This window comes from Myodes glareolus, chromosome 3 (assembly GCF_982192425.1).
Source record: "Myodes glareolus chromosome 3, mMyoGla1.1, whole genome shotgun sequence".
NCBI classification, from domain to species: Eukaryota; Metazoa; Chordata; class Mammalia; order Rodentia; family Cricetidae; genus Myodes; species Myodes glareolus.
In genome coordinates, this window is record NC_142028.1 from 684,845 (window position 1) to 698,077 (window position 13,233).

At 35.8% G+C, this 13,233-nt stretch overlaps 1 protein-coding gene across 1 annotated transcript; it reads right to left on the reverse strand.

Moving 5' to 3' along the window:
• Positions 1-2,914: 2,914 nt before the first annotated feature.
• Positions 2,915-12,118, reverse strand: LOC125399502 (olfactory receptor 4C46-like). Its single transcript, XM_048432921.3, has 2 exons — positions 12,098-12,118; positions 2,915-3,844 (listed from the first exon to the last, which is right to left on the reverse strand). Exons 1-2 carry the CDS (start codon positions 12,116-12,118, stop codon positions 2,915-2,917), a joined length of 951 nt encoding a protein of 316 aa, XP_048288878.3.
• Between the last annotated feature and the right edge of the window lie 1,115 nt (positions 12,119-13,233).

Sequence of the window (13,233 nt, forward strand, 5' to 3'; positions counted from 1 at the left end):
CTTGCTTTATCTAACAGTAATTCTCAGTATTTTCTGTTGTATATTCTTGATATAGAGGGCCTAGTGACTTTGGTCAGATTAGGAACTTCCTGAAGCTATCTTTCGTTGTTTACTTTCTGTCTTAAGATACTTTTCTGTGGGATGGACTATCTCTGAGAAAATTGTTATACAACATAGAGTGTTCAATATCGTCAGTTTCTGAAGAATGAAAATGACATTTGCAAGGAGATGCTATTTCAACCCAATTACAAACGCTTCTATCAAGAATACTAAAGATTACAAAGGATGGTAAAGATATAGAAAAAGTTCAACTACTTACTGAAACATAGTAAGGGAATGCATTTTAATGTAGCCATTATGAAGTACTGTTTGGAGATTTAAACACACACACACACACACACACAAATATCCATGAGCCAGCAATTACACTGAGTACATATACACATGACAGAATACAGTATGTCTAAAGAGATATTAATATTGCTGATTACTATATCTTTATTAGCAATAGACAAGGTATGTAACCTACTGAAGTTGCCATCAAAAGCTAATTTTACAAAGAATAGACAATTAAGTGATATATATATATATATATATCTGTAAAATAGAAGTAAATCTTATCATTTACGAGAACAAAGATGGGGACATTGTGTTGACTGAAATAAGATTGACATGAAATAGACACCATGTGATCTCAGTTATACTTGAAATATAAGACTGTAGGAAACATAAAAATGGTTACGTCATAGATTTTAAAGGTCAGGGAGTGGTGTTTATAGGTAGATAAGAGGACAATGTTAGACACAAGGAGTGACTTTAGATGTATTGTACAGCACTGTGACTCTAGGTCATATAGTAACATGTCATAGAAGCTTTTAGAACTAATTACAATGACAGGTAAAATAACTTCTGACAAAGGAAACATGACATCCTGAGTCCTAAATCTGTGACTCTAATCGCCAAGTTGGATAAGACAAGGGTCAAAAAACTTGCCACTAAACTCCAAGTGTACAATGCTGTTTTCTGTAAATAAGTATAAATCATAAAATTAGAAATATATATGATATTGGCTTTCTTTTACAACACAATTTCCAACAATTTTGAGATGGTCTTAAATAAGTTGCTTTCATTTTGTCAGAAGTAGTGTTTAAAACATTGCTGATTATAAATTCATAATTTTGTCAACTCTGAAAATACATCAAGATGCTATGTGCTGTAAAAATATTTAACCAAAATTTTATATTTATGTTAAAGTTGACAAGTATATCTTACCCCGTGTAAATTTTCTATCTTCTGTGATAAATGATAAAATTATAAACATAACAAAAATTATTCTAAGAACTAAGAAATTTTACAAATAATTTTAATCCATATTATTGAATATTTGATTTATATACCTATTTTATTACTCAATACTTGAAATAATGGAAAAGCTTCTTATGCAGTGGGCTTATCAAGAGAAGGGTTTAATAAAGCCCTAAGTTTGACAAAGTTAGGTTTTATAAATCTTACTTTGTTAAAATAATACCAACAGGATTAAAATATCTTGTAAAAATTGATAATTTTTAGGGTTCAAAACTAGTTCATTATATAATTATATCACATTTTCTGCATGCAACCATATGGCAATGGGCATATAATTCTCTATCATATATGGCTTATTTTGGGTAATGTTTCCAGGATTTTGTATAAAAACTCAGGATTGTACTTTCCTGGATCTCTGTGTGATCTCTGTGACTCCCATATGCAGTGGGGAGGAAGTTGGTCCTGCATCAACTTGTTATACCAAGTTTTGTTGACAACCATGCAAGGCCCTACCCTTTCTGAGAACTGGATAAGGAATAAAAAGGAGGTGGGGAAGGGAACAAGAGGACGGGAGGGAGGGAAAACTATGGTTGATATGTAAAATAATAAAAATATTAAAAGAAGTCAGATTCCCCTTTGAGGTTTAAAGAATTCTCAAACAGAAACAAGATACTTCTAATGCAGAGATTATAAAGAGTCAAGCCCCAAGTTTTGGCTTATGTTTCTGAATGAGTTTAAAATAATACAATGGAAAAAATGAGTATTTTTAATGGTTAATAAACATGTCCTCTTATATGCAACAAAGCTGTCCTTCAATTGCACCTTGTAGTCTCAGGTCAGAAGTATTTATCCTGCATTGTCTGAGAAAACTATTATGGCCTTCTGTGTGAGCAGGTTACTTACTACAAGACAGCACTAATCCTCCTTTGGGATTACTCCCACCACCCACATTCACTTCTATATCTAGGTTTACATTTATCTCAAAATGAGATCTGTGAGCTTATATACTACATCACAAAGGCCTGTATGATTAGACTAATTTATCCAGAGACTATGAATTTGATAAAAACTGTGAACTTTTGTGAATGCCTTGACTAGTTCTCTAATCATCATTCTCTTCAGTCAAAACTTACTGTGGAAAAAATCACTGAATTGGAAAACATCTACACTAATATATTAACGAAATTATGAGATGGCAAAGGATCACTGGTTAGGACATAACTTCCAAAAGCATTGTTTGTACAGTTACATAATGAATAACATTGAAAGTAGAAGCCAGAATTTTCTGACCTGAAAAACTCTTTGAATCTAGCTTATCAGATTAGAGCTTTTCTAGAAGAGTGCTAATATAGTCAGTTGGAAATCGGCATAAGGCAGATGAATGGTGTGTGTGTGTGTGTGTGTGTGTTGGTTGCTTGGGTTATGTGTCTGTTGTGACAAATATGGAACCCGAGTTAGCCTCTTTGCATCTGGGGCACTTATCTGCTTACCTCAGTACAACACACATTTAACAGTTATTTACGTATTGTGTAAGTTTTCCATACTGAGATCATCCAAACTATCGACTCCATTTGGTCTCCAGTTCATCTGAAGTTGCATGATCGCTGGTTTATTTGTTGTCTGGCTGAGTTTTTCTACTAAACAATCTTTTAATGGCATTTTTCATCTGATTATTTCTCAAGGTGTAGATTAATGGGTTTAGCATGGGAGTTATCACAGTATAAAAAATAGCAACTGCTTTATCCATGGGTAATGTAGCTGCAGGTCTCATGTACACAAATATGCAGGGTACAAAAAATAAGATCACCACTATTATGTGAGAAACACAGGTAGAGAGGGCTTTGTGTCTTCCTTCTGCACTGTGGGTCCTTAGGGAGCACAGGATAATCACGTAGGATATGAGCAGAAGGAGGAAGTTTAACAGACAGATGAAGCCACTGTTGGCAGCAACAAAGAGACCTAGAATGTGTGTATCAGTACAGGCTAAATCAAGCAAAGGGTTCAGATCACACATAAAGTGATCTATGACATTAGGGCCACAGAAAGGTAGTCCAACAATGAAAAGAATTTGTATACCCCCATGAAGAAACCCTCCAGCCCAAGACACTCCCACAAGTAAATTACAGAGTCGTCGATTCATGATGGCTGCATAATGCAGAGGTTTACAGATGGCTACATAGCGGTCATAGGCCATGACAGTAAGCAAGATGACCTCAGCACCTCCAATGAAGTGTTCCCCAAAGACTTGGGTCATACATCCATTGAACTGAATGGACTTCCTTTCACGGAGTGAATCAACAATCAACTTAGGAGTATTGACAGAGGAGTAGCAGGCATCAATGAAGGAGAGATAGGCCAGAAAATAGTACATAGGGGAATTCAATAGTTGACTATTTGTAATGGTGACCAGAATAAGCAAATTTCCTACCACAGAGAAGATATATATTACCAAAAATACAGAAAAAATAATTTTTTGCATGTGTGGGTTCTGTGTGAGTCCCAGGAGAACAAACTCAGTCACATTGTTTCTGTATTCCATCTAGTTCATGAGACAGGTAATCATATTTCCTGGGGGAAAATTAACACATTCTCATCTTTATTTAATTTCTGTATTATAATAATTAGTGCTTAAATTCTATTAATCAATAAAATGCTATCAGATTTTCTGTAAAAAATTCAGAAAGAATTCTAGATACTTATGACTACTTAAGACTATAGGTTTCCTCCTTAGTGAAAATAACTGAAAGTTTATGGATATGAGCAATATATATATATATATATATATAAAATATATATTATAAATATATTAGAAAATCTTAAGTGTGCTGAATATTTGGGATGACTCGTAATATAAGAGAAGTTCTAATTATACTCCCAGAGGCAGCTAAATCCACAAAGCGTAGTGGGGTGTATAGTTATTGAGTGGACTGTCCATTAAAGTAAAGTGAAAATATTTACAGCTTATTTGTAGGAAATGGACAGGAAGAAAAGTTAAATCATGATTTGAGTAGAAATGTATTAGTGAACTCAAGTAAGAAAGAAACATGGACACTAACATTATAAACTGAGCATTGGCCTTGACTTAAACACACTGGCACTCCCTAGTTAGTAGCGGCTAGAGAAGCTAATAGCAGTAGATGTTGGAGAAGAAGTTCTAGTAATAGACTAGTAATGACACCATTTTTAAATTACTTGTGAAAATCCAAATATTTTGAGCCATGTCCAAATTCCATGTTATATGGAATTGCAACAACAATATAAAGCAACAAAGCAGAACAGAAACGGATGCAAAAAGTTGAGGGTAGATAGTGCTGAGGGTACAGAGAAAATATGGGTTATTGTGAAAGAATCTTTAATGCTTAAGCCTACATGATAATTCTGAAATAGTTCATAACAAGACTGTATTCCTGCCATAGCTACTATGTGCCTTGCACCCAGAACTGCCTTTAGCACTTTAAATAGCCAGCATTGTTGTTATTCTTTATCAATTAAGAGAAAAGTACTGCTCTCTAGGTATAAAAACAAAAGCATTAAATGAGATCACAAAACATTGGCTGTTAGCTAATTGTTTTTTTAAAACACTTGTTGGTTCAGTTCTTGGTATACACCAAAGAGACTGTTGGAATATTTTTTTCTACAAATTGTCATGTTTTCTTCTTTGAAATATTATAACAAAGAAATTATGTTTCCTTCCTCATATAAACAGATAAAATGGCAATGTTAATTATGCTACTTTGCTTCTTTCTTCTATTTTTATCTTCCAGTTTTAAAGTATTAAATGCTTCAAATCATTCAACTATATAACCATTTTATTATGTTAAACAAATGTTGGTCTATAAACTACTTCAAATATAGCATAATGAGTTACTAGTATATCATTTTAGAAACAATTTCCCTTGATGAACATATATAGATAGGCTAGATCATAGGGTGGTGCATAATGATTTGACACTTCATTCAATAAGACAATGAGTGTTTCTGTATTCTTGGAAGAATTCTTTCATCTTAGCACATCTTTTGATCACTCTTCTTATATATCACTATATAGGAGAGGTTGCAAAACTCTTGGGAACACTGGGGAAATGTGCTACAACAGTGATCTAGTACTTCAATTCATGAATTATAGAAAAACATTGAGAATTCTAGTTCTTCTTCTAGTCACTCACGTTGGATTTATTTTCTGGCAATTCACACACCTCCCTCCCCTTCAGTCTATAAAATTATAATAATAATAATGGTATAACATTATATGCTATGAAAATTTGATACAATGGGAAAGTATGAATGAGGCATTTAGTAACAACTACATGGCTATAATTTATTTCTCAAAGTATAAATGCATTTACCAGATAAATATAATTGATAACATGGGCACCAATATCGAGAAACATTTAACCTTTCAACAACTTAGGAGGAATCCTTTTAATACTTCAAAGAAGCTACATAGACTTGAAATATCCATAAAACATAACCCCCAAATTAATTATCTGTTCCTGTACTTGGAATCATAAGCATATATTTACTCACTTAATATTTATATTTAGAATTTTCAGTGTGTGGTCTAGCCAAACTGATTAGCCTTAGTTGTTAAAAGATGTGTCTCAAGATAAAACAGTGATAGATCTAATGAGATATAATTTACTTATTAATCTATGGGTCTCAAATTGTATGACTTTAAGTAAATGCAGAATACTTACCAAATATTGTGAAAAGTTAGGGTGAGGGTGAAGTACTCTGTCTTTACCTGACAAACCGAACTAACTCCTGTATACAAAAACTAACTTCTGTATACAAAAAGTCACAGTATCAACTAATCATCAGCAGTTGTTAAAGATATTCCATCACAGATCCAGCTCCAGTATGAGCTTTGAGTGTTCAGAAGAGACCGGGAAAGTAGATTTTCAGTGTGCAATCTTGACACCTTTGCAGACATCCAAGCAGGTATTAAATAGTGTCTCCATAGAAAAATCCTTTCCTCTTTCTTAAATGTAAAAACATTTCCATGACTATATGGGGTTTTGACCTACAATGAATTCTTTTAGTATGCTACGTAGAGATGATCTTTATTCTCTGATACAGTCCTTCATTCTAAAAGGCAGGGGCTGGCAAGATTGCATAAAAGCTTCTATAGAACCTACTCTACTCATGGTGAATCTTTCTATGGATATGTGATGTGTAATGATACAGTATTTGTATCCTGCATTACAAGGGTATTTAAGGAAGTTTCTATGAATGCCAACAATCTTGCTACTGTGATTTCTCTCTCAGGAATTAATTATCTCTTTGATGGAAAAACTTTCTTAGAATCCAGTATTTTGGAAAAATATGTATGACTTACCCAGTCTTCAATAGAAAACAGAATTTCCCAAGCATGGAAAGATAGCATGTAGTAGATTCCTATCCCTATATAACACTTGTTAAGAATACTGAATGCCATATAAGCTACAGTGTCCTCATTCTAGCTTGAACAATAGAATTCAGCTTCTCCTATGATAAATAGGACATGGGGTATACTTGGATTCTTACCAATGTGATACTCTTTCTGAAAAATTGCTTAATACTTAAACCAATGAAGGCAACTAATTGCCAACATTTTAAAATATAACTGCAAAAACTTTTTCTTCTACATTTACGGGAGCTTTTGAGCTTTGCAGAATCTCTACAAATCTCCATATTATACTCACCTCCATGTTATACTTACCTGCATGGCTAGTTTGTGGAGTCTTGCTTCAAACAAAACAAACTTCCACAAGGAGTGGGTTTTAAACATATCCCTTTGTATTATTGGTGATTCAACATTTAATTATCCATTAAATTGATTAGTTCTAAATTATTGCAATTATTATTTTTAATATATAATCTCATGTAGCTTAGGTTGGTCTTGTACTCACTATAAAGCAGAGAATTAGCTGAACTCCTTATCTTCCTACCTTGGATTACCAAGTGCAGGATATTTATCTTGCTTCTTTTCAGTAATCCAATTAAGTCTTTGACAATTTAATACATAAAAATGCTAGTTACTCTTTGTTTTGATTGTGAGCCTAGTTAATGGTGCTTAACCATATCTCCAGTTCTATTATCACTGTTCTCACTGACATCTTCTCTTACATTTTCCCTAACACATGTTAAATCCAACCTTCCTACTTCATGAGGGATGTCTTTCTGTATATGCGATGCACTTATTAATTAATGAATAACACTTCCCTGGTATATGGAAGGGCTAAATATATCTAGGCTGGAAGACATGGAGAGAGAAAGGAGGCATAATCAAAGAGACAACATGGAGTTGTCAAAGGAGACAGATACCCAAAACCTTAACTCATAAGTCATAGCCTCATGGCAATACACAGATGAATATAAACAGATTAATTTAAGATATAAGAGCTAAATTCGGAGAGTCTGGTTAGATCACGTCCTCTTTCAGTCCCAGTCCAACTGGCCTTGGTAAACTCTCATCAGATCCGTTCCCTTGTATCAGTGGGTGATGGCATCCCTCGCAGTACTGAATTCGTTTTTCATATTCTTCCTCCTTCTGCTCCTCATTTGGACCTCGGGGGGCTCAGTCCCGTGCTGCAATGTGGGTTTCCGACTGTATCGCCGTCCTTCATCAGATGCAGGATCTATGGTGATAAGCAAAATATACATCAGTATGGACATGGGCCACGGCCGATTCAGGCACCCACTCCTCTGTCCAGAGAGCAATCTGGGGGATCTCTCCTTGGACCTGGGATCCCATATATACTCAAGTCTCCTGTAAACCCTAAAATGGGTCCCTTAGTTGAAATATAATCTTCCCTGATCCCTTGTTCATCCTTCCTCCCTCCCCCCCCATCCCAGGCCACCAAGCTTTCCCCTTTCTTCCCCTACTCCCTTCTCTCTAACCTTCTCCCCTTCCATCGACCCTCCCTCCCCCCCATGCACCCGAGGTTACCTGGGACTCTTGTCTATTTCCTACCTCCTGGTGGATAGCTAAATAATCTAACCAGACTCTCCGAATTTGGCTGGATTCTCTGACTGTGGCTGACCCGAAGTCTTTCTGAAAAGCCATTGACTATGACACTGGGACCTGTTTCCTCTACATATAATGGATTTTGGGGATCCAGTCTGTTTGAACACTCACCTTCCTGGACCTGGAGGGAGGGGGAAGGAACTGGAACTTCCCACAGGGCAGGAAACCCTGACCGCCCTGGGGGACGAAGAGGGAGGAGGAGGGGGAGTAGGGGGAGTGGGAGGGTGTTGGGAGGGGGGGGTGGAAATGGAAACTATGAATTTAATTATTAATAAAAAAAAAATTTGAAAAAAAAAACAAAAAAAAAAACAAAAAAAAAACAAAACAAACAAACAAAAAAAGATATAAGAGCTAGCTCATAATATGCCATTCACCAAGAACTGTTGTAAATAATATCCTAGTTCATAGTGGTATAGTCACAAATCACTTAGATGGGGTTTTTGAGCAGTATGTTACAAATTGCTTAATGACAACATAGACCCACCGCATCCCTGGAACTGGGTCAATGAGCACAGCTTACACAAGTGGTGAATATGCCTCCACCACGTTGGACTGAGTGGATCAAACAAGCAGGGCCCTGGGGATAGTTCTAGACATGCATGTTAGATAGGTTTTCTAGATATACAGAAATATAGCACAGTTAGATAGATAATCTTCAATGCTTCAAAGACCTATAGAATATGGCTCTTAAAGTTTTAAAGAATAGACTTTTCTCAACAATGACATATTTTTGGCAGCACAAATTACTTTACAGAGGTTGATGGGCATTGAAGAAACTCATTATAGAATTTGCCTCCAATATGACAAGGCTAGCCATTTTAGCAAGAAAATATTCTTGCTGTGAATGTTTAATGGTATGCTGTATGAACCGGACAAGCAGGATCCACAGAAATATGACTGCTTAACTTTCCAAAAGATGGAATGCTCCTTAAGGTTCTTGTTTCACAGAAGAAACTGACAGACACTCTGCAGGATACAGAAGAAAGGAAGTGACAAAATTTGCAATTATAAGACAGGACAGATCTCCAAATTTTCTGCTTCACTGAAAATTCTGTGGGATACCTTGGGCCTATAGTCTAAAGATGGATGCCCCAAACTTAGGGACTAATTTTGGGTGACTATCCAGGCAATAATATGCCTCTGTCATTTCTAGAAATTTAGAAGTTGCTTCCAATGCACTTCCTGTTTACTTAGGTAATATTATATTCTTCTGTGGTCTTTGATGGAGTTAAAGACAGTTATAATTTTCCTTAGTTATGATAAAAGATAAATCAGGTATGAAACTTTAGACTCACAGGGAAATAGTGTACCTGTAATTCTTGCTTTATAACTGTTCTACTATGTGTAATTTTTCTATGTTAAAGTTAAAACCTTATTTTTTATTAAGATAGAAAAGGGTAGACAATGTAAAATGTCCTTCTGTGTTGGCTGCACTTTTCTGTGAATTCCCACACCTGATTCAGGTGCCCGCCTTCCCAAATCAGGTCCACGAGAATGGATAAATATCCTAAGAGTTGAACAGACACACAGAGAAACCAGGCTCATTCACCAAAAGAGTAAATGGCAACTTTATTAAGCTCAAGTAAGGTATATATACGAAGGGGACAAAAGGGCAAAAGGGCAAAAGCCCCTTCCATCTGGAACAGGGGGAGAGGAAGTCAGGTGTCTGGCACTCAAGGCCAGAGAACAGCTGCGGTGGCAGACATATTAGGCCCCATGGTGGGAACCTTACTTACAGATGGAATTACCATAACAAAAGAGGGCCAAGTTCTCTCTAAGCTAATTCCCCAGGCTGGTGCAGTGAGCAGAGAAGCAAGGAAGTCAGAAAAATGGCCCTGCATAGTGCCTCGAGCAAAGGGGAAAAAACCTGGGTACCAACACTTCTGTATAGGTGTTGCATTTATCAGTTAATGAATGAATCTGCTTTGGCCAATAAAGCTGCAGAATATAGACAGGTGGGTAGAGATAGAGAGTAGGTCAAGTCAAAAAGATGCCATGTAGTTTCCAAAGGAGACAGACACTCAGCACCTTACCTGGTAAGCCATAGCCTGATGGCGATTCATAAATTAAAAGAAATGTGTTAATTTAAGAAATAAGAGCTAGCTAGAAATATACTTCAGCCATTGACCAAACTGTGTTATAATTAATACAGTGTCTGTGTGAATATTCAGTTGATCAGGAAATGAATAAACAGTCTCCATTTAAACCTACTAATCTTTTTGCAAAATTTATTTCTACCTCCTTCTGTTCTTCTTTCTTCCTTTTCTCTCCTTATCCTCCTCCTCATCCTCCTTCTTATTCTCCTCATCATACTCCACCTTCTCCTTTATCTTTGTGTGACCCACTGAGTTAAACCAGGATCATCCTGGTGACCACAAGTATAGATATAACTACTAGCATCTGGTAAGGTAACTGTTAGTTACTAAACTGAAGACAAAAACTTTTCCAACTGTTAGGGACCAGCCTTGACAAATATACCCCTATCCAGGGTAAAGGCATGGGGATTTAGAAAATATTAGTAAAGAATATGAAGATGTGAATGAAAATAATAAAATGGAGAAACACATAGGAGAGCATTGGGAGGGAGTTCCATTGAATATTGGAATTCTCATGAATTTAATTTTCAAATGCTTAAAATACCCCTGACCCTAAAAGGTAGGAGTAAGACAAAAACTGCCTCATCATAATACAAGGAAATAAACAGACCAATTGAAGATTGTGGGCTACATCCATAGTTAAATATTCTCTTGCTAGAGAAAAACAAGACATGTTCAAACCCTAGACCCAAATATTTCATAGGTAAACCACTCCCTGGGTGGAATCCAAAAATATCTATATAAAGGAACTGAATGAACAGTAAGTCAGATACTAGGCTCTTGTTTTAGATAGAAATATGTACTTCTCTATTTCTGAAATACAAAGTCTGGCTATTAGCCACACCTGCTGACAATAACCTTGAGAGAGCAGAACTATCTGCTCTAAATCTAAGTGGGACCTTTGTTTGAGGTAGAAACACAATAACCTTGAAGGAATAGAGGTAAATTCCAACTCTCTGACCTTTGGCCTACTTGGAAATAGGCTCATATTTTTGGGCTTCCACAACCACCCTAAACACTCATCTGTAGTTTACACACAACCAGGTAAATTGGGATTATGTGAACTTCTTATCTTACCATATATGACTTGGCATGGCCTGTCTTGTTCAGACCTAGTACAGGTAACCAGAGAAATTCGGAGTGTATAATTGCAGTGGATGTGCCAACACGCCCCACTAATATTCCACAGCCATTCTCCCTATCCTATGGATATCACAAACTTATACATTTCTTTTTTCTTTTTTGGTTTTTTGAGACAGGATGTCTCCATGTAGCCTTGGCTTCCCTGGAACTCACTTTGTAGACCAGGCGAGACTTGAACTCAGAGATTTGCCTGCCTCTTCCTCTTTTGCTGGTATTAAAAGCATGTGCCAGTATGCCCAGTGACTCTTACAATATTTAGGCCTCTTTATAGTAATGCTACCTGAGTCTAAGGTGTTGTATGAATGTGCTGTATAAGTCTGTGCACTCAACCATCACTGATATCCAGTACCTTCAGTAGTCATAAGACTCTAAATTCACCACTATTTAATGAAGAAAATGTTCTCTTATTTTGACTGAGAATAGTATTAGTTTATGCATATAATCATGAAGATTTAGAATCACTTTGATTATCCTTAAATTCAGCATCAATGGTAAGATCTTTTTTTCCCATAGCTTATGACTTCATTGACCATGGATGCTTTACCAGGTTTACAGTACTTGGCATAAACTCTATCTTTGAAGTAGGCTTTAAAGTTAACCAGAATTAGTTGATTACCCCCATAACAGTCATGTCACTAATATAGAAGCAGGCATATCTTACAAGTTACACAGTTGAGTGAAATCATAATTTTCTCTGCCCCATCATCGTGTATAACATTTTTCAGAGTTATGAATACCTTTTGGGAAAGAGGAAGCTTCTACTTAAGTCCCAGCTTGATTTCTCTATGTCCTACAACCATGGTATTTAGTATATTCAGGAATTAGGTCTTCCCAGTTGATTCTGATGGGCATCCAAGAACAAGGGAAACAGTCTATGTTGTTTTGGGGCTTCTGAAGTCTTACTGATCAGCAATTTATAGAGAAATATCCCACACATGGAACTATAATTGTCATTTGATGACTCATGATTTCTGTAATAGGAATTACTCACCCACGAATTCTGCTTACATTCACACTTACTTTAAAAATATTTTAAAAAATAAAAATACTTTAATTAGTTTCTAGAGTAATATGCTTCCATATATCTTCTTGTTGCATCTTAGTTTAATATTCAACCTCTACTTATCACCTTTTCTTCTACACCTTCCCTGTTCACATCTTATTACAGCATAATTTGCTTAGCTCCGTTCTCATTCTGCACCATTTCGACAACCTTCTTTTGTTCAGGTCTCTTCTTGCACTCTGTGGCACATTTTATAAGATTCTTGCTCATTGCTACAATCATTCCATATTGAACACAAAAATTAATACACAGCTATAATATTGAAGCAAGAGAGAATATTTGGCTTTTTTTTAAGATCCTCAATTATTTTAGTTTTTACATATTTTTAATGTTGGGTTTTTACTGCAAATTTCACATCTCAAGTTTTCTTTAATAGTGGGTAAAATTATCTTGTGCATATCTACTTCATTTTAGGTATCTGTTACTTACTTTTTAGCTCACTGACATCTCTGGTAATTCTATCTTCTAGCTTTTGTGGAGAGCATGTGAACTCAAATGTGTATGTGTCTCTACCAAAGCATATAAACTCCTTTGATTATATACCTAGTAGTATCTTCCAAACATCCAACATATATTTATATCTTTTTGAGAGCCATTTCAATAATTTTACACCTCCC

What these genes read in the sequence shown, in the direction of transcription:
- LOC125399502 (XM_048432921.3), bottom strand. Translation starts at nt 12,118, where the DNA reads ATGCCAAGTACTGTAAACCTG. An exon ending in TGCCAAGTACTGTAAACCTG is followed by an intron (nt 3,845 to 12,097) that starts GTAAAGCATCCA and finishes CTCATGAACTAG; the next exon opens with ATGGAATACAGAAACAATGT.